The sequence below is a fragment of the Apodemus sylvaticus genome, chromosome 6 (genome assembly GCF_947179515.1).
Source record: "Apodemus sylvaticus chromosome 6, mApoSyl1.1, whole genome shotgun sequence".
In the NCBI taxonomy this organism is placed as follows: Eukaryota; Metazoa; Chordata; class Mammalia; order Rodentia; family Muridae; genus Apodemus; species Apodemus sylvaticus.
Window position 1 is genome coordinate 147,452,237 of NC_067477.1, and position 22,745 is coordinate 147,474,981.

General features: G+C 42.4%; 1 protein-coding gene across 1 annotated transcript in view; it reads right to left on the bottom strand.

Moving 5' to 3' along the window:
• LOC127688027 (uncharacterized) overlaps window positions 1–22,745 on the bottom strand; it is an 83,546-nt gene that overhangs the window by 22,222 nt on the left and 38,579 nt on the right. The window contains exon 3 of the mRNA XM_052186768.1: window positions 11,164–11,326. Coding sequence (XP_052042728.1) covers window positions 11,164–11,326 — 163 coding nt within the window. The remainder of the gene's footprint in view (window positions 1–11,163; window positions 11,327–22,745) is intronic.

Below are 22,745 nucleotides of genomic sequence, written 5' to 3' on the forward strand. Positions count from 1 at the left end.
ATGGCCTGTGAGGTGGTGAACAGTTCGTTTCATAGTAACCAGCATGATGCCTTCTAAGTTATCTTTCTCTGGTAGAGAAAGTCAGGGTTTGAAAGCCAGTCTGGACCACCAGGTTGGGTGGCTTTTGTGGGAAGGTGGTTGATGACCGACTGCGACTTTTTTTTCTTTTTCCTCCTCAGATCTCCTCATCTCCTCAGTTTCCTGTACATGGTTCATGCATTTATGTGCATGTGTGCTCATGTGCAGGCTCACTCTCCCATGTATGGCTTGAGCGAGCCAGGAGGGTTATCTTCCTCAGTCACCCTGTCTTCACCTAGTTTTTTGAAACCTAAAGTGCTCAGCTCACTGAATCTGGAGCTGTCCATCTCAGCTACACTGGGTGCTGAGCTCCTGGGATCTGTTAGTCTCCACTGGGGTTGCAGACACGTGCACCCAGCAAATGCACAAGTACTAGGGTTCCAAATTCAGGTTCTTCAGCTCCCTTCACCCAGTGCTGCCACCATGGCTAACAAATGGTGACAAGCTTCTATCTAGGAAATTTACAATTACCTAGAGCACTTAACCAGTATATATTTCACAAAGAACTGTAAGTTACTATTAAAACCAGAAAGTTAAAATACAACCACAGGCACTTAGCACCTGAGAGAGCTGAGCATATTCAGCTTCTCCAAATACACCCAGTGTCTCCACTGTCCTCCATCCTTCAGAAGCCCAGGAGCCCTTCCAACTGGTGATGGGTTTACATTCTCATGCCTGTTTCCATGACTTACAAAGGTTCAATATCTTCTCATTCTTGCCAACATTTATGTTTAATAGTAGCCATCCTACTGGGTATGAGGCACTCAGAAAATCACTTATGAGTCTTCTATCTGTATTCTTTTATTTAAAAAAATGTATTTTATGTACATTGATGTTTGCCTGCACGTATGTCTCTCTGTGAGGGCATCAGATCCCCTGAACTGGAGTTTCAGTCAGTTGTGAGATGCCAGGCAGGTGCTAGGTGCTATCAATTGGACCTGGGTCCTCTGGAAAAGATGTTAGTATTCTTAAATGCTGAGACATGTCCAAGCCCCTTTCACTGCATTCACACAAGAATTATTAACACATAATTATCTCAATAAAAAGAAAAATTATATAGACAGTAACAGTTCTGGTTGCAACTTCCTCCCTCATCATTTTAGTTTTAAGTGAATTTCATTCACTAATCCGCCTCTACCGTCAGGATCATGCTCCCCTCCCCTACAAGATGAAACAGTAAATATGAAAACTACCTTAACTTGTGGGTCTGAAATGCTTGCTACATGTGCATTCCTGAGACTAAACTCAGTCAACAAAACCCACAACTGCCAGTACAGGTGAGGAGACATGAACTACCATAGCTGATTTGCACACATCTACAAATAATTCTGGAGACTTGCAACTGCATGTGTCATTTAAAAGGATATTATTCTCTTATGCCCTGGATGGTCAAAGTCCCCAGATGCTTAGATATTAAAGACCTGGCCTCACTGCAGCAGTATTCAGAGGTAACTTGGGATGGATCACAAGGGCCCACAATATAACGGGCTGGGGAGAAGCTTTCCTTATAAGAGAATGTAGAGTTCTATCACTGATGTGCAGTCTCACACAGTCCTAGAAACAACTATTGGTTGAAAACCTAAAACTGTAAAATAAACATTTTAGAAAATATGTCTCCTCAGGTATCTTGTCACAGCTACAGAAAGACTTAAATGCTAATTTCAATTATAGTTTTCTTTCTAATTAATATCTGACAGTAAAATGTAATTACTACAAGTAATGAACCCACATCCATACTATTGAGATTGGCAGTTCCTCCCCAGTGTCCTGTTTCTGTCTTTGCATCCTATCCAGGATACTAGATTATGCTTTGTGGTTTCTTAGGGGCCTCCTGACTGGGACACTGCCCAGACTTCATGCTTTGAGGAGTGCCAGTCAGGAACTCTGTAGAATGACCTTCCATTAGAACTTCCACAATATTTTTTCTCCTTTTGAGCCCTGGGTGGTGAGCTAGGAAGAAAAGCACCCCTCTTGCTCACAGTGTGCCGTGCACACAGGATCAACACAAATATGGCTGGTGGTCTGAACCTTAAGCACTTGCCACCTGTGGCTGCCAGGAGCTCTGGAAGGCAGTCCTTCTGCCTACCAGAGCATCCCATCATTTTGAGTCTGTGTGTATTTGCTTTGTTTTGCTTTCTATGCGCAATGCAAGCAGCTCTAAGCTCATGACACTTTCCACTGCAGTAACAGAATCTGTGTAGTTGATCCCATCCAACCCGGCACTGTCGATTCCTACTATTATACACACATTCTTGACATATTAAAGATTCCTCTTTTGGTGACAATAAGGCAAAAATACTTTCAGACTTGTGTGCTTCTTCCGGCCAGCTCATGGGTCACGGCCCTGTAGATAGTAAAGGACTGTGCCGTGAGCTTGATTCAAGTGCCCAGAACTCTAAACGTTTCTTCTCATCTACTGTCTTTCTGTATTCTGATGTAATGGGTGAGGAAACATCAGAATACATGATCATTGTTGTGTCTGAGAACACTGGAGTCTCTTTTGCTAGTAGGATAAGCTGCCTGTGTCCCGATGAAGCAGTCCACCTCCTAAATGGAAGCTACTTGTCTTAGCTCCCCTGGCCAAAGTATCTTTCTGAACCATCCCATATTGCACAAAATAGTATCTTCGACCCCAAACCATGTCCACAGCATCTCCTTTCTATACAGTAACACAACCACAACATATTTTCAAAAGCCATTTACTCTGCCAACTCTACCTGCACTTTAAGGCTACTAAAGGCTTTTATCCCTTCCACAATTCCTCACTCTTATCCAATGGTCTTCATTACAGAGGTCACTATGATCAGGCCTTCTGTAATGCCTCCTCTCATACTGGGATGCCCTGCAGGCTTTTCTCCTTACTATTTCTTCTTAATCACCTGTATTTCTGGCCTAGGGGAAGCCTTTCCTCCATCCACACTCTTAACTTTATACCATCGCATGCTGTTTTCCAGCTCTATATGCCTACTGCTAGACTTCTTACATTTAGCTGCCTAGAGAATCTCCATGTGGATGTGCAATGCACGCTTTAAATCTAGGATGTATAAAAGCATTCGGATTTTTTCACTCAAACAAAAGAAAATCAATACAATAAAAAACAAAAACCCTAGTGTTGTTTGCACAGGAATTCCCATCCTGGCAAATGAAATGGCATGAACCACTCACCCAATGTCAGACCAAAAATGTGAGACTCCTAACTCAGACTCCTTATCTTCCAAGCCACTGTACTAGCAAACCCTGCAGGCAGGCTGGCCTTGAAACTGGGCCTCAAATCCAAGGACGTTTCTCTTCCTCTACTACCCAGCCCTGCAGATCTGCTGCACCTCTCCTGGCCCTACACAGTTCCCATAATTCCATTTCTACCTCTCCTATAATTCACAGGCTGTTCCCAAGGTTCTCCAGCAAATGATTGTGATTATCGTGGAACAGATTTTTTAAAAAAGATTAAAGGTAAATAAATGTCCAAGGCACAGACTGAGACTCGGTGTCTACCTGATTTAAAAAAAAAAAACAATCTATAGATAGCCCATGGAACAATGAAACAATAATAAAGGTGCTCAGCCTTTGGCAGAACCATTAGCACACAGGATCATCTAACATAAAAATGCTGTAGTTTACAGAGTATCCGCCCCCCCCCCCAGTTGGTTCAGGAAAAGATCAAAGACTATTCTAGTTAAGTGGAGGGTCTAGCATAAGAATCTAACCTTCTGACAACATGACACAATGCTGTCAACCAAGAAGCTCAAGATTCAGAAGGGTACAATCCAAAAAAAGAAAAAGAAAAAAAAGAAAGAAAAGTTTTTTTTTAATTGAAAATTTCTTTTAAAAAGTTGTATGTGTGTATATATATGTGTTTTTGTCTATGTATGCATGTAGTTTGTGTGTAGTAGTACCGACAGAGGCCATAAAAGGGTCTTTAATATCCTGGAGCTGGAAATTACAGGTGGCTGTAAGCCAAACTGTGGTCCTCTGAAGAGCAGCTGAGTTGCCCCCCAGCCTCACATGCTCTTTAAAAGCTTATCTTGGGCCACATCTATAACACTCCTAAAGCAAATCCATCATCATGCCACAGGCTGAACAAACCTGGTAAAGCCACAATATATTTGTACATAGGAATTATGGTTATGGAGATCAAAGGATTGAATATACTCGCTTACCAATGGTTGCAAACAGGTGATTAATAACAAATGGTTGGTGTCTAGAATAATGGAAACCCTACAAAACAGAGAAAGAGACCAAGACAAAAGAAAAGACAGGCAAAACACAGTCACTGCAGAGAGACAGCACAGATGGTGAACACCCATAAAGATCATTCAAACTATCCATCTCTTAAGACCACAGTAAGAGTCCACTTAACACCAGCAGGGGAACCAGAAAAGGCTGCTAGTGGAAGTGAGTCCACGTGCTCTGCTAGTGAATAAATAGGATATGCTCCTTAAAAAAAAAGAAAAAAAAAAAAAACCAACTCAGAATGACTCTACGGAGCTACACGTGCATGACTGCAAGTTTCCACACCAACAACATTCTGAAAAGACGCTTTCACTGTGCTGAGGAGTGTATGAAGTCACAACCGGATGTCTATCAAAATGTCACTTCACTGACCATGACTTCCCCAAGGATGCGGCCAATAGGAGCAGGCTGTTCCCACAGAACAGGATCTACCTCAAGCTCACTGGGTGCCTAGAACTCAGCCCCTTGGGGTGTGTCAGATCTAATCTACAAACAAGGAGATTGAAACTATGTGAGCCAGTGACCTGCTCAAGATGTCACAGCCAATCAAAATCCCTGTGAGCCCACAGCCTGGGTCTCCTGATCCAGAGTCTGTAGATCTATAAAAAGAAGGACCTCATTTGCAATAGTGGCACAATCTGCAAAGCCACTGTGTATAGCCTTGTTTGTTAGACTTATTAGACTTAGCAGTCAAAACTGAGAGTAAACACTGCATCATTCTACATTGGATGGGTGTGTTGACTGGGCCTTGAAGTTATTTTATAGTCAGTACACATGGCCTACATTTTACTTAATTGATCAACATTAGTTTTACGGTAGATTACAACTATGAGCAGCAATTGTGAGATGAGCCCCACCCTAACCCAGCCTTATTTCCTCTGTTCTGTGAGTCACTTAGTCACGTAAACTGAACATTCTTAAGTATCCAAACTATTGGCTCCTGAAATAAGGGAAAATGAAATGGCCTTTTTCTCTGCAACTTTTAAACTTCCAATCTGTAGTAAGTGAAGATGCCCAAGAAAATCTGAGGATGGTTCAGAATTATTTGTACCCAGCACCTATTCCTCCCAAGGGTTAAATGTGACCTAGCTAAAGACACTAATAGCAAGACTGTATAAGCAGCTCTGTCAGTTCACTATGTAGATAGCTTCTTGTGGCCACCATCTATCAAGAGACCTTTCTCTTACACATGCTCACGGTCACACTCATCTGTGGTGTGCTTGCTTGACCTCTATGAACCTATGCAAAGCAGTTTCACAATAGCCAGAATACAGAATAGAGGAGGCTCCTTATCGCATGGCAGACAGGCAGCAGAGGACAAGTCACACCAGACTCTAACTTCTAAGTTTCCACCACCCCCAACAGTGGTAGCAACTAGGGACAGAGCTAACAAATGAGCCTATGGGGACATTTCCTAGAGAACATTAATGTAACTCCTCCCTTGCTTTATTTTGATCAGCACTTAAATGATCATTCCATATGCAACATATATGCATAAATTTGTATACATATATACTTATACAATGACTCTACAATGTGCCAAGATAAGAAAGAAGGAGAAGAATGATTTCGGAGGAACAGACAGTGCCCAGGACTTCCTTTGATGGATAGTAGTCCTGTGGGACTAATGAGGATCAGCTCAAATATGAGGATCTAGAAGTTCTAAGCCAGGCCCTTTATCATGCAATCTACCAAAACTTGGATCTAATGTGGGTACATGAAGGTTATTAGTTTTATTTTTTAAATAGAAAACACCTGATTGATAAAGTATTCTGTATCCACAGTCAAAATAACATGTCTCTTCACAAGCAATATCCAAACTGTTAAGCAAAACTCTTGAGGAGACAGGACACAGAATCAGCCTGCTAAAGAGTTTTTGGGTTCTCCAAAGTTCCAGCAGGCTCTCATAGAACTTGGAGTTCCAATTCTAATCACCAGGGCACAGTGACATATGAACTGCAATCCTGAAGGCAGCAGGGTCTGGTCAGATCATTTTCTAATGTCTTGAGAAAATGACATATCTGACAGCCATGAGGTGTCTCTGTCACTGTTCTGTTGCTGTGAAGAGACACTGTGACCAAGGTAACTCTTATAAAAGAAAGCATGTGGCTGGGGGTTTGCTTACAGTTTCAGAGGTTTGGTCCATTATCATGGCAGGGAACAAGGCTGCACAGATGGTACTGGAGCAAAGATAAAGGGAGAGGGAGGAGGAAAGAAGGAGAAGGAGGGAGAGGAAAGAGGGTCAGAGGCAAGGAAGGAGGGAGAGAGACGAGAGGGAGCGAGGGAAGAGAGGAAAGGAGGGAGGAGAAAGAGGGATGGAGGGAAGAAAGGGGGGAGAGAGAGAGATCACCAGTACAAAGCACCCCCCACCCCACCCCACTCCACCCCACCAATGCCATACTTCCTAATCCATGACTTCAAATATATGAACCTATGGGAAGCATTCTTATTCAGCCCACCAGTGGTTACTGCCCTTAGTAAGGTCAGAACAATTTTTCATACTCAGTGCTCTGTGGTGGCCTAGGAAAAGGTCCCAATTGGAATTTATTAAAAAACAAAACAAAACAAAAACAGAAACAACCCTTGTTTTCACATACAGGGATCCATATTTATGAGTTGCAATGCTATCCAGGTGTTCAAGTGGAGGTCTATGAGCATGTCCCATCTGCTAGGAGGTTACTGCCCATGAAAAGAGGGCTTCTGTGCACTAAGCATTCCTCCTAGGATCAGTAGAAGGGGTAGGGTCTGCCGCTTACACACTGACAAAAGGGAGCAATTATAAACAACCCCGGATGAAACACATTTTGCAATCACTTATGAAAAGAAGATGGATATGGGAAGACTTGATTTTTAAAAAATATGTTTCTCTAGTTTTCTAGGAAGCTGTAGTATGTCAGTGAAGATAAGCATAAGAAAATGATCATTTTCCTGACCATACAGAAAAAGCTGGTTTCACAGGTTAAAAAGCTGTGCTTTTAATGTGAAAAGCTATACTCCTCAAAAGGGACCAGGGGCAGTACTAGCATACAAGTGGCTACTGAACACCAAAGCCTTTGTTGCTTCTGTGGGTAATCTTTGTCAGGGCATGTCTGACTGTAAGATGGAATCACTGGTCTAAGAGAACCCTGAGCACCTAGGCCTATGGGCTTAAGCAGCCTTTACAATTACCTTGGCCCAACTCAGATCTGCTATTGTTGCCTCCCTCCCACTGTCTATCCCTCCTTTCTTCCCCCCTTTCTTCCCTCCCTTCACACTACTTTCCTTCAGTCTCTGAAAGGACTCTTCAACTCTTACTTACTGGATAGAGATTTTGCTATGAAGGTAGGGATGGGGGGGGGAAAATCAAAGTTGATGTAAAAATGAAAGGTTTGGGGGTAAGGGAGGACACTACCCGTCTCCTGAGCTCCCTATGTTTTTTATCTCTCAAAGCCATGTTCAAGGAAAGTACACAGTTGTCACTGTCATCTCCAAGACATGGGAAAGGTAATGTAACATCAGGAGAGGAAGGAAGTCCAGTTTTTAAACAGCAGACCTTTGGTCCCAATGCTAACTGCAGACGTATCATCTAGCAAATGAGGTAATTCATCTGCAGTGAAAGCCAGAGACACACCAGAGAGGGCAAACCCCATACCAACCCCACCAGGATTCCACAACCATTCCATTATGGTAACTATAAGAGAAGGCAATGCCATAGGGCTTTTTATACAGCTCTAAATGTTTACCATGCAGTCATTTAATCAATTATTACAGATCTATTGACTGTAAGACCTAAGGTATCAAATGCTGTTGTCCTTTCTTGGCCCTAGAAATCACCCTAGACAGGAAGAAATTGGTCCAAGCTGAAGAGACTGGCCTAGAGTCTCTTCTGTTTCTGCAGACACTCAAGGAGTTATTTCCAGATATGCAGAGACCTCCAGCCAGAGAGAGACCACCAGTTATCTCTCTGAAGCAGCAGGTGGAACCCTAAAAACTTAAGTATCCATCAACCAACTTCATTTGCAAAGAGCTTTTCTGCGTAAACCCTGGGCGCTGGGCAAAGACACTTAATAGAAACCTCCAAAACAACAAATGTGGGCCCATGCTAAAAATAAGGAACAAACCAATCCAAGGCTCTTTGGATGTGGGCTGAGGCTCCTCTAGGGTTCATGTGCTGAAATCCCTGTTGTGAGGCACTAAGAGGCGTCAGTTTAATCTGTGACACTTAGGAGGACTGTTTGGGATAAGACATCATCATTGAAGTACAGATCTACGCATGAACGCTGTTGGCTTTTAACAGACATACTGTCTCTTACATGCCCCATGTGATAGTGTGCACAGCCTTGGACTCTGACAGCAAGGTCATCACAGCCTCTGGAATTTTGTTGCAACAATATAAAACAGACTGATACACATTAAAGTCGAGGAAAATTTTATAGCTCAATATAATCCTAGCAGCCACTAGAAGCTGGTGAAACCCAGTGAAGGTATCTCTCCCTTCAGTATAGCAGAGGAAAGCCTCACAGCACCTACCCCACTAAGCAATCAACATGAAATTTCAGTTTTCAAGTAAAATGCTGAGAGTGATCATGAGCGTGTGAAAGGGTATGCGAGCATCCTATCTCCATGCTCTCCATTCTCCTAGTGGGCAGGCCAGAGGTCTCCAAAATTTTGTGCCTTTACTTTAATGAAATAAGACCATTAGCCAGGAAAACAAAGCCCTAGAAAAGAGCTCTGAGACCCCACTACCCTCTAACTGCTCCTCAACCCAGTCCATATGTAGGCCTAGCAACTTGGTATATTCCTTGGGTACCCAGTAACGAGGGAACACACCCAAAACCACCATCCCAATCACCACTCCTCTAGACAGCATTGCACTGGTGTCCCTCTGGATGATGTTGTCCAGTCACTGCATTTCCTACTGGTACTTCAAAAGATCGCTGACCAGAAAGCACATGGCTAGCCCCAGACACCACTCCCTCTAGCACTCAGACCCAATCAGGCTACCAGACCTGCGTTGTGTCAAGTAGACTATTAAGTCTCTACCCATGTGTCCTTTCATTCCTTCAAATTGGTTGCAGTGTAACATCCCCAGGGCCTTCCTAGACTGCTTTCCAAAGGGCAGAGCTTCCTCCATGCCCCAGACAGACTGGCTATAGACAGAGTACAACCCTGTATAGTCTAACTGGTCCTACAAGAGTACCAGCCCTAGCCAGCCAAGACGCCTGGAACCATATTTTATGTTTTTGAAGCTACTATAAGACAGTGCCAAAAGATTCCTGTGTTTCAGTGATCACTTTAGACCAAATGAAAGAGAATTCTAACTCACATTAAAAAAGTACATTCACAGAAATCATTATTCCAAACTCCACAGACCAAATAATAGATTCAAGACTATCTTAAGACAATCAAAATGACAGAAATAATATGAGACTTGTGGGAAAGGGAAGGATGGTGGGTAGGTGTCACTCCTTCAATTCTGAGGTGGTACTTTACAGATGACAATACACATTCCACAAGGTGTTTCTCACTGTTAGCCAGAGGGAACACTGCATAAGCCGCCACACCCGAAGTCAAAGGTCACAAGCTATCAGTCATGAGTGAGATATATTTGTGAGTTGGGGATATAGTTCAGGTATGGACTCCCCATCTTTCATGTATCTTTCACACCACCACCACCACCACCACCACCACCACCACCACACACACACACACACACACACACACACACACACACACACACGCGCGCGCTGCCTCTGTGTGTGTGTGTGTGTGTGTGTGTGTCTGTCTGTCTCTCTCTCTCTCTCTCTCTCTCTCTCTAATACATTACTGTTATATAACCACATCTTTGACCACCAATATCACTTTGGGGACTCCAGCTGCACAAGGTCAGAATTTCCTTCTATTATAGCTCAAACATATCTCTCATACAAACTTGTGAAACTGTCCTAGGAATCTTTATTTATCTGAATTTCCTTCTCATGAGAACTTATCTTCTCAGCACTAAGCTGGACTTGAACTTGACCAGCCTAAAGACCACTCTTTTCTCCCTGCTGTAAGCGTTTGGTCCCCAGCACATAGGCAACCTCAGCTCAGAACAGGTTCCAGAACGTCACTGCATAGAAGGGAGCTGTCTACTGGTCTGCATACTTACTTCTGTCTAAATATTCTCAACCACCTACTCTCAGGTTGGAACAGTGATAACCTGGTGTTTGAACTGTGTCCCTTAAGAGCTTAAATTTAATGGACTTCAGTAAATCAGGGACATTCCTACTGCCATTATTACTAATTTAACAACTACTATGCAGGGGCTGGAGAGATGGCTTATTGGCTAAGAACAGGTGCTACTCTTGCAACAGACCTGCGTTTGGTTCCCAGCACCCACACTATGACTCACAACCACCCATAACTCCAGTTCCGGGGCATCTGACACTTTTGACCTCCAAAACATTAGCGCATTAGAGCATATGCATGGTACATATTCATTCATATACATACAGGCAAAACAATCATACACAAAAGTTAAAAAGCAACTAGGCGGTGGTGGCGCACGCCAGTAATCCCAGCACTCTGGGAGGCAAAGGCAGGCAGATTTCTGAGTTTGAGGCCAGCCTGGTCTACAGAGTTTGTTCCAGGACAGCCAGGGCTATACAGAGAAACCCTATCTCGGGAAAAATAAAAAACAAAAAACAAAACAAAAAACAAAAGCAAAAACAAAACAAAACAAAACAAAAAAAAGATAAAAAGCTTAATATTATTTTAAAAAAACTACTAGGCAAATTAAGTATTTAAAGCAAGGAAACCAAAACAAAAAACATGTAATCAAAGAAACAAAAACCCAGCCAAGTCTCTTTTATGCAGAAATGTATATATGCTTACCTTTGGCATGCAGTTATAAGAGGTGACTGGAAAAATTGTAGCACTCTTCAAAAAGATGATGTTTTCTGCTGTCTGAGGACACCTTAAATGTGACAGAGCTACAGTGATCCTCCAAGCTCTTAAGCCAGCTGGGATGACACTATAGGAGTAGAACCTGTGGGATCTGTAGAGAAATGAAAAGGAACAGGTATTAGGTGTGCTTGTTTATTTGAGTTCAATTGTCCATTTCAAAGAAAAAAGAAAAAAGACACTGGAGCTCAGCAGTTAAAAGTGTTTACAACTCTTGCTGAGGACCTGAGTTTATTTCCCAGCACCAACTGCTTGTAACTGCAACTCCTAGTTGATTCAATATCCTCTTCTGGTCCTAGATACCTGTTTTACACAGGCAGAAGCCCGCGCGCACACACGTGTGCGTGCACACACACACACACACACACAGGCACACTGACACTGCATGAGCAGCAGATAAGGAAATCACAATGGGAGAAAGGCTCTCAAGTATCTCCAGTCCTCTTCTCTACTCCTACATACCGCCACAAACAGAAGGAAAGCCTCCAGAGGCAACAGAGGCCAGGCCATAGGAAGAGGGGCACACAGAGCCCTGTCTACAACTGACAGGCTCTTGCACTGCCATTTGTCCAGGTGTCATCCACTGAGTCCCCAGCACGAAGGCTCAAAGCATCCCCTGTCTATACCAGGGAATCTGAGACGAGCACTCAAATTTACATGGTAGTTAAGAGGCAAGCAGCTAACTCAGGTGCCCATCCTCCGTCCTGCTTGTGGAACTGGCAGTGCATTCGCTGTGCACATACTTGGGCAAACACTTCTGGTATCCTCTGGCATTTTCAAGAGGATTCTGGTGTGCTCTGCAGATTCCCAAGAGAGTTCACTGGCATCTTTAATCATTTCAAGCCCAGAGGGGATCTGTCCTGACAGTTCGATTGGAGGAGATCTATTAATTCATTCCTAGGATGATTATGTCCTCAAAATGTTAAAAGCCTCACAGAAAAATTAATTCTATTTTACTCAAATAGGAAGTGATAATTCAAGCAGGACTATCGTGAAATGTTACAAGGCAAGTCCATAAATTTTGATTTAAAAATGAATCCCTCTGTATGCATTCTCTATCTCAAGAGTCGGATGGTTTTAACAATTTGAATTATTATAAGGAAAAACCTACAAGCAAATACAATGAGAATACTTAATGTCTTTCTGTAGGTGTTTACTGTAAGATAAAACAAAGTGCTGGTATCTAAACTCAAGTTCTTATTTCTCCTGCTGAAACCATAGTCTTTATTACCTATGTGACTTTGGCCATGACCCTACCAACCACCTCTACATTTCTAAGTTCCAGATTTGTGCTAGAAGAAAGTTAGATTTTTAAAGATTTTAATTAATAGAGAACTTGTCTCAACTCAGGCTTTCTAAAGAATACTTGTACGGCTACTGGATCTAACAATTTTCGAGGGCATACATGAATGACTGCTTTTACAAAGCATTAATTCAATTGGGGAGTGTGTAAGTCAGCTTTCTATTGCTATAACAAAATACCCAAGGAAAATAATTGACTTAGATAGAGGAAAGATTTATTATGGCTCAGCGTTTTAGAGCATTTAGTCCATAGGAGGCTGGCTCCATTGTTTTGGGGCCTATGGCAAGACAGAACACCATGGAAGGAACACATGATATAACAATGTTTGCTAACCTCACAGCGGATAGAAAGTGAAAGAGACAGAAAGCAGCCTGGGTTCCAATATCCCTTCCAGATATCAGGCAAGGGGACCTAACTTCCTTCTTGGAAACCAGTAGTTCTCACCTTTCCTAATGCTGCAGCCCTTTAAAACAGTTCCTCATGTTGTGGTAACCCCAACTATTAAATCTTGTTGCTACTCCATAAGTATAATTTTGCTACTGTTATGAACTGTAATGTAAGTATTGGTGTCATCCTCCACCACTGCCATATCACAACCATGTTTAAACACATGCATCAGTAGACACAATATATATCCACCACGTATGCACTGTCACCCAGACTCAGCAATCACAGGCTCATATACAGCCCTCTCCAGGTGAGAGTAAAGCCAGACACACGTACAACCTCATTGGCCTAGACAACTCGGCACACCCCAAGACAACCACGTACAACTCTATTAGCACATCAAAGTGACTATTAGTTCTTTAATATAAATTTCCCACCTGCAATGTGTGTAACAGTGCTTTTATAGCTAATTCATTACAATAAGGGTGTAAGTCATGTTTACAAAGTACAAACTACAATTTCTGATCTGCCTCCTAAGGCTACTTTAACTCTATTTCATTGAAATGATGGCGCTACGGTCTCTAAGCTGTCCATCCTACAGAGGTAGGGCATTCTGCACCCATAGATTCAGGCTGGTGTTTTCCACACAGTGACAAATCCCTGACATTCTAGTAGGTTAGTAGTTATGCCTAAAGACCTCTTAGATGGGAGAGATTATCTCGAGGAAAAACGCTTGGCTCCCAGAGCTAGACATAGAGAATTGCCTGTTTATTTGGTGCTTTAGCAAGTGGGAGCAATCCACCCTTCCCTAGCCCTACCCTAGCCCTGCCCCTCTACCCTTATTGAAGACTTCCCTGTGGGCCAAATCTCTGTTCTTTCTTCGCTCTTGGATTAGAGTCCTTCGAGAAAAAAGTAAGTGTGTATATTTTTCTGGCTGGGTAAAGGCACATGAGGTCAAAAGCTAAAAATTACAAATACCTGAAACATCGACAAAGTCAGGTTTTTTCTGTTTTTAGCCATACCAAGGGGCCAATGAGCCTCTGCAGAGGCTGGAGAACTAGAGAGTGATTCCATGAATGAGGGAGATGCCTACAGAAAATGCACACTACCTTAGAAAAGCAGAATTTTATGTCTCCAAATGACCTTACTAAGAAACACAAGACCGTTTATACCAAATTATATGCTGGAATTATCTGTACGCTGCAAAATTACTGCCTTCCCTTTCCTCTTATTCTTAAAAGACAGCCTCCCCAAATGGCTCAGGTTTGCCTTGAGCTCACTATGCAATAAAGACTGGCCCCAAACTCACGACCCTGATTCGGACACCCTAGTTCAAGGGTTAGAGGTACACCACTGTGCCTTGCATTCTCTGCGGCTTTTCTATGAATGAAAAATCAAATACTTTTTTTTTTCCACACAGGGAATATTGTATTGTCTTATATAAACCCAAGAGTTTCCCTATAGCCTACAGTTAAACCAGAAACCTCACAAACCTTTTCAGTACATGCACCTGCATGTTATTTGAGAGCATGTATTAATTTATCCAGGCAAACAGTGAGCCTGTGAAACCCGCCAGCCACACAACTGTGCACCCCAGGATGGAGAGATCCAGAGCCCTATGCTGGTCAGGACCCGGAGCCTCATTAACTCGGGAGTAAGGCCCCGAGCCTCCAGGTAAAGGGGCTAGGAAGTGCTGCTAGGCCTCTACCCTTTTCCTACATCACACTGCTATGTGAGCTGCTATGGTCTAGATCAGGCCTCTGTGTCAAAAGCTTGCCTTCAAGTTTGCACTACCAAGTAGAAATAGAACCTTTAAAAACCTCAAGACTAATAAAAATAAGAAAATGGTGTCCACTGAGACATGAGTGTGCAGTGAGGCATGAGGTAGGTGCACACTGTAACATCACTTAGCTGGGCAAAGGGAGGGCTATCTCCACGTGCTACCACGTGGGTACCTTGGAGGGCTTCATGCCTAGTGAAAGTCCCAGGTGCAGGAAGCCAAGCACTGCAGTCTCAGTGCACAGAACAGCAGGAAGCTGGCTGCCCAGGAAGTCTGGACAGGGATTTGTGCCAACAGGTAACTTTATTAAAAATAAGTTCCGTAGCTCTAATTTAAATGAAGTTTTAAAAGGCTAATGGGTATAAAAATTTAACATGGAGGTTTCTAATTATTATAACTGAATTAAAAGTTAATACATTGTGCTTATATTTAGCTGTTTTAAAATATTCCGGATATTGGCCGAGCATGAGGGCCCACATTCTCTTTTCCACACCAAACCTCTCAGTGTCTGTAGTGTTTTCTCTCTCTTGGAAACATCTCTGCCTTCAGTTCCCAACATCACTGTCCAACCAAACCCACATTATTGAGGCACAAATTCCAAGAGGCTCTTCTGGAAGATCACCTTCAATTCCCATAAAAAATCATAGACCACAAATGCGTAACATTTACACAACTATCCAGGGAGGAAAAGTCACCATGAAGAGAACTAACTCCTCCTGCCCACGTGGCTCCAGACAGAACCTCACAGCATGCTCACCAGTTAATAAACTTTCAGGTTTTTGGTTTTGTTTTTAAGGGGGAGTGCTGTTGTTTGGGTTTTTTTTTCGGGGGGAGGGGGTGCTGGTTGGGGGGAGGGGATATTGTTTGATGTCTACCTGTTCTGGTTGTGTTTGCTTTGGAGACAGGGTCTTACTTTAGTCCAGGCTATCCCAGAACTTACTATATGGCTTAGGCTGACTTCAAACTCAGTCCTACATCATCCTCTCCAGTGCTGCTGGGCCTTAGAAGCATGAGTCACTATACTCAGAGAACTACCATTTCTCAATTACATCCACTGTTAATATCCAAATGGTAGTGTCACTTCAGGCCCTAAATCTTTTTCTTTCAAAGGTTCAGTCCCATACAGACTATACTCTTGAACAAGGTTCTCATTCTCTTCATCTCTCTTCCCACTTTGAGACATGGTCTCACTATGTGCCTCTGGCTGTCCTGGAATTCACTATGTACTAAGCTAATCCCAAACTCAGATCTACCTGCCTTCTGATGCTGGGATTAAGATATGCACAACAAATAGATGCTGGCCTATTTATTGTTCTCTAGCATGCCTGGAATTCACTCTGCAGCTCAGAGTGGTGTCAAATGCACAGCAATTTGTAGGGAAATTGGCCGCAGTTTCCCTACAGAGATGAGCTCCCACATCCTAGAATATTTCATTTATTATAGAAATTAGCAACAAGCCACTGAAAAGGATGGAATCATAGCACTTCTATGTCTCTCTCTCTCTGTTCCTCTCTCCCTCCATGTGTGTGTGTGTGTGTGTGTGTGTGTGTGTGTGTGTGTGTAAGAGAGAGAGGGGGGGAGCATGGGGTGGGGGGAGGATTTCCTATGGCAGTAGTCCAATTAATGTTTCATAAAGAACCATTCAGATACTGTGTCTGGGCTGAAATCCAATTAAGCTATTTCTGTGTGAATATCCCCAAAGAGACATCCTCTGAGTTTCAAGTGGTAATAGGCATAAATACCCAGATTAGCTGTGTCAGCACTTCTGAAATGGAAATCAGACAAGAACACAGAGATCAACATGGTGAGACTTTTAGCAGACACAAAGGACCAACAGGCATGTCAAAATCCATCTGGCACAGGACCAAATCCCATCCTTGGCCATCCAGATAATCCTCATCCCATGTGAATCCATACATTTATTTACACATTCTGAAATGATCAATGTCAACTCCACACAGCAACATGGTGTGCTGGAGAAACAGTCAAGAATAGATTTTGAACTCTCTCTGAATTCATAATTTTATTCATCAACCTTATGAAGTATATCCTTGAAATTAGTCTCACAAGAAAATATTCGAGCAAAGCCAAAAAACAAAAAACAACAATAACAACAAAACAAGCCAAAAAACAGAAAACAAAGAAACAAAGAAAACCCCAACAAAATCAAAACCAGAAAAACCTGGGGCACAGATTTGGGAAAGGGTCCAATAATGAATTAAATTACCCCTTTTCTTTGCCATCCAACTTAGAACTGGCAAAGCAGAGTTACAGTAGGAGGAAGAAGAGTGCTGGAAGCAGGCATTCAAAAGGTAGCAACATTCCAATTGCAGCCATCTTTATCCCAAGCAAATCCTACCTGAGACCTACAGAATTAGAATAAACACATGCTGCTGACTAAAGGTCCCAGTGTTCACCAATGGGTAGGGCAAAGAAGAGGAAATAGACAGAAGCCAACTAGAGACACCTCAAACTATGAACAGAATGAGTGGCCTGTGTGAGGCATGGGATGTGGAGGACTCAAACGGTTCCACACTGGAAGCAAACCCAGGTGTACAGCCTGCAGGTATATATCATGGGGAGGCTACTACTTAAGTAGAAAGCCAGGTTAGTCACCTTGTTGGCAGAACTACATGAGAAGTCTTACTTATTAAGGGAAAAGTACTGCATGCCCGCCAAGCGAAAACACTGCAGAAAAGGCACATCCCAGACACTGCCCCACCCTTCTGAAATAAGCCCAGGAGTGGGGGGTCAAAGTGGATTACAGGAACACACAGCCTAACTTCTCAATTTTATTTGCTATAAGAAAATTTGTCTACTAGAAAAAACAAACTAAACTTTTAGGTTGCTTCTAAAACTGCTCTGTGTTATACAAACTATCAGCCTTACAGTAAACATCCTATGAAGACAACCCCAGTAACTTTATTTTATATTAAATATTGCTTATTTTAGATAAAAATCTATGAAAGTGTATCTAATCTTCCTTTGCAGAGACTAACATCTAAAACAAAAGATGTCCATGACATTTCCTAGAGCTTCTCAGAGAAAAACTTTCCTAACTTTCCTAACAAGTGAAAATGAGGTTTCCCAAGAGTCATCATGCTAACACTAGTCTTCCATTCAACAAGCATTATGGAACAAATACCAGAGACTGGATGCTATCAACCTTCACGTGCACAGATGCAGAAGGACGAGGCTGCTAACTGATACTGACTGAGACTTCATCAGTCATGTAAGTTTAAAACTCAGCTAGAAAGTAAACTTTTCTCATGTGATATGGAGAATGAAGAGAAAGGATTGTCTTGCTTTTTTGTAAACATTAAATAGCGTAGAATGAGCCCAGTAAATACCATGCATATAGGGGCTCTATTGCTGCAACACAACACTATCACCAAGAGAAATTTGGGGAGGAAAAATAGAATTTGCCGGACTTTCGGGGAGTGGGGGGGCTAGAAAAGGGGAAATCATTTGAAATGTAAATAAATTATAAAAAAAAAGGAAAAAAAAATAATTTGCCAGATTGAACTGTTAGAAAATGCTCTCCAGTCTCTTATCTGATCTGTCTTTTTTTTTTTTAACTGAGCAAAAGAGAACATTTACAAGGCTCTATTCTCCAGGCACTCTTCTCCAAGGTCCCTCAAACACCACCAAAAGGATGCCACCCTGCCCCTGAAGAACACAAACACAACCCCCTCCCCCTTGAATTTCTATTCCTTCTCCATACTCTGCTGTGAAGATCACTCCTACCCACAGACAACAAAAATCCAGATGATTTGCCACACTCCTGCAGCAGCAGATTGTGTAAGTCTGCTTTCTGTTACTGTGTTAAAATATCTGAGAAAAGGAATGTCAAAGAAGCAAAGGTTTATTCTGGTTCACCTTCAGAGCTCAGGCCTTGGTGAGTTGCTTTCGCATGATACAGCATGTCATAGTTAGGGCTACAATCACTATGTTGAAACACCATGACCAAAAGCTAGCTGGAGAGGAAAGGGTTTATTGGGCTTCCTTCCACATTGTAGTCATCACTGAAGGAAGTCAGATGGGAAATCCACCAAGGTCCAGACCTAGAGCCAAGGCCTGATGCAGAGGCCATGCTGGAGTGCTGTCTACTGGCTTGCTCAGCCTACTTGCCTAAAAAAACCAGGACCACGAGCCCAGGGATGGCACCACCCTGGCAGGACCCACCCACAGTGGACCAGGCCTTTCCCCATCAGTCACTAATAAAAATGCTCCACAGCAGGATCTTATGGAGGCATTTTCTCAATTGAGAAATTGAGAAATTTCACAATTGTAGTTTGTGTCAAGTTGACATAAACTATCCAGGACAGAACACCACAACGAGAACGGAGGTGAGACAAGGCCACTCACACCATGGAATCAGAAAACTAAAAAGAAAATGGAAGAGTTTGGAGTTTGTGTCCCCATGTCCTCTCCAAGGGTATGCCCCAATAACTTAACTTACTTCCTCTAGAAGGTTCTAACACTCTAAGGTTTTATTCTAAAAGGCTCTATCACTTCAAGTAGCACAGATCAACGGCAAACAGAACTTCCTCTCAGACCTGAGCTCATTTTCAACCTTCTGCATGTTAATCACATACATATATGTCCTGGTTTGTGGTACTGGGGTCTCTCATACATAACTCTAAGTGCACTGGTGCCCATTATCCAAGGATTCACGTCCTGTAGTTTAAGTCACTTCCAATTAACCACAGTGTAAAAATATTGTCTTGACTCAAGAGAAACCAGTTTTATTATAGAATGAGGTTATAAAGGTTCTATCTTATTAGCTACTGCTATTAATCTCTTACTGTGAATAATTTGTAAGTTAACTCTTATTGTATGATGCATACATGCAGGGAAAAAAAAACATAGTATACATAGTGTTTGGTACTAGCCAGTTTCAGATGCGAGCTGGGTTTCTTAGAAAATATCTGCTGAAGACAAAGCAGATGTTCTCCTTGCCATTTGGCACTGGAGTTCAATCTTGGGAACTATGTGCCTCAGGGTCCACAGTCTAAATAGAAGAAATAGACCTTGATGCTGACAGTCACTTACTGGACATGCCTGGGGTACCATGGACATATTTTACTACATTCAATCCTAACAGCCATGTGACACCTCATTACACCCATTCACAGCACAGAACTTAGATAATTGCACAGGGCTAACAGAAACAGGTGACTTCACAGTCTGTGACCTTTAACTATGTTCACAGCCCTGGTGTAAACCTGTAGATAAAATGGGACAGATCAAATAGATGGCCACCATGCTAACTCCTCCAGTCACAGAGTGTATCAGAGGAGGAATCACAAAAAGGAGCCCCACAAACACTGGTGCAGAGACACATCTAACAACATCTTGCAAACAGTGTTCCCAAATGAGACCCTCTTGTGCCCGCTGCCAAACTCTGCATAGGAACAGCAGGGATTCGTACAGCCTTTGTACAATGTGTCTGGCTTGGCTTTTAGCTTCTGTTTTTTAAAATGCCATTTGAAGTTTCTAATCACATTTCTCCCAGGTATCGTTAAGGTCTTCTACAGCTAAGAATATCGGAGAAGTAGGCAAGGATGAGTCCGGGTAGAGACCAATTGCTTCCAGAGGTGAATGTGCGTAGCCTGGTAGACTGGACCAGAAGAGAGCCATCTGTTCCCTTTCCGATGCTAACTGACTCAGTAGCCTTCAGGCTGCTATTATCTTGTTTTCTCACAGGTCATCAGGGTACAGCTGGCCCTTAGTGTTCACGGAAGGCTGTTTTCAGGAGCTCTTGTCTATCAAAACTGACATATTGAAATTTTACAAGATGGGTAAAATATAGTGTCATATTTACATTTAACATACATACATTCTCCATACATAGACTTAAGTCATGTATTTAATGGTACTACATAAGTAATGAAACTATTTATAGAAATGTGAGGACATGTGTTCAGTAGATTCCGTTTTTTGATCCAAATATTTTACATCTATCTGAGGTTGGTTGCAATGGTAATATAGTGAGGAAATCAAGAAAACAATGGCAGATGAAACAAAACACACGGCTGCACAACTGAGAGAAGAAGGCTAGCCTCACAACAGAGACATCATGTCAAGGGTCACCAAGACTCTCTGTCCAGCCATCAACAGAACACCCATAGGAGGATGGCAAGGAGGACCTTGAGGTTTTCTGGGCATGACATGGCTGCTGAACAAGACTGGATCTACCAACATTCAATCACAGATAACAGAGGGGCTCATGGGAGCCCCAACCACTCCCCAAGGAGGAGGCAGAGGTGGGGGCTGTCATTGTTACCTATGCTTCAGTGAGTCACAAAACAAAGAAAAAAAAAGTCTGGTTGGTGGCATATGCCTTTAATTTGAGCACTTGGGTAACAGGTGTGCAGATCTCTGAATTCAAGGCCAACCTGGTTTATTTAGCAAGTTCAGGGCCCCGGGCTACATAACAAGACACTGTTTCAAAAGCAACAAAACAAACCAAACAAACAAAAGAACAAGCCCCAAAAGACAAGATAGTAGGAAGACTTGGTGAGAAAATGGAAGATTGGTATACAGGGATTAAAAAGGGCAGGAGTGGTAAATGGAACCAGAATGTATTATATGCATGAACAAACTTTCAAAGAATAAACTAATGAAAAGAGGTATCAGCTCTCGCCTGTCAAGCTGACAAAGATGAGGCACAATGGCCATGGCCTGCACCCCCTCCAGACGAGCTTTGTTAGGGCAAGTGCTGATATTTAACAAAGCAGGAAGGGAATAGTTAGGAATTCTCTCATGTATTCCAGCAATGTTTTTTTTTTTAATATATAAACTTATTTCAAAAGAAAAACATAAAATAAATAAAATAAAAATTAAATATAAGGAAAAGTGCTTCAGGCACAAGAATGTTATAGTGCTCAGGCTGGAGAGACCAGTCTCATTTGTGGGATATCAGCAGAGCAGACAGGCCAGGGGCAGTCACAGGCTGAGATATGAGAGAGACTGGAGCAGAAGTAGCTGGATGCCTGTTAGCAGGTGGCAGCACTGGTATGCTGGTACACTACCCACCCTAAAAGTGTCCCGGTTGCTAAGCAGGAAGCTTCCCGAAGGCAGGCTAATTGCTCTTGCTTTCCTCTAACAAATCTGCCCAGGAAAACGTAGCTAGCGCTGCACGCCTTGCTTGAGCAACATCACTGTGTTCCCATCGTTTCCTCATCCAGATTCATTAATCCACGAGCACTTAATTACTGTAGTGTTAATGGGCTCACTCCAGGCTTCCTATCTAGGCAATACATGAAAACATAATTTTTAAACCTAAAATGGACAGATCTCTTGGGAGCCTCGAAATAGACTTTATTTACTCTCCTAAATTGGTCTTCAAATTTTGAAGTTACATTTTATTGACTTGAAGTGTACTTCACATAGCATTAAAAATGTTATTTGAAAAAGGAGCAGGGCATGGTGGTGTATCCCTTTAATCTTGGTACTCAGGAGGCAGAGGCAGAGGCAGGCACATCTTTGAATTCAAGACCAACCTGGACTTATGGATCAAATTCAGGACAACCAGGGCTACACAGTCAGACCCTGTCTTTAAAAAAATAAAAGAATCGTTTCTCGGCCTTTTGGCTAAGATCAAGTGTAAAAAAATAAAAGAGTGTACAATTCCATAATCTTATTTATTTATTTATATGTGTGTGTGTGTGTGTGTGTGTGTATAAAAATAAACTCTGGTGTACAAAAGTCTTTATAAAAAGAGATCAGAGAGTTGTATGTAAGAAATAGTGAACTTGGCCTCTGGTGCCAGGAACAGGAAGTTCAAAGTGGACCTTCTATTAATACATTATTCTTTCAAATAAAATGTTTTTCAGCAAAATATCCACCTTAGGCAGAAGAGAATAAACCCTTCAAACTCCATTTGATGTCCTAAGGACATCTGTGTTCACAGTTCTCCTGGAGGCCAAATGACACTGAAAAAGACAAAGCACCCATAAATGAGTTTGTTATAATTGTGTTCTAGGAAACAGATTGAATCAGATTAACACCACTGTCCCTGTAGCCCTGTTCAGATGA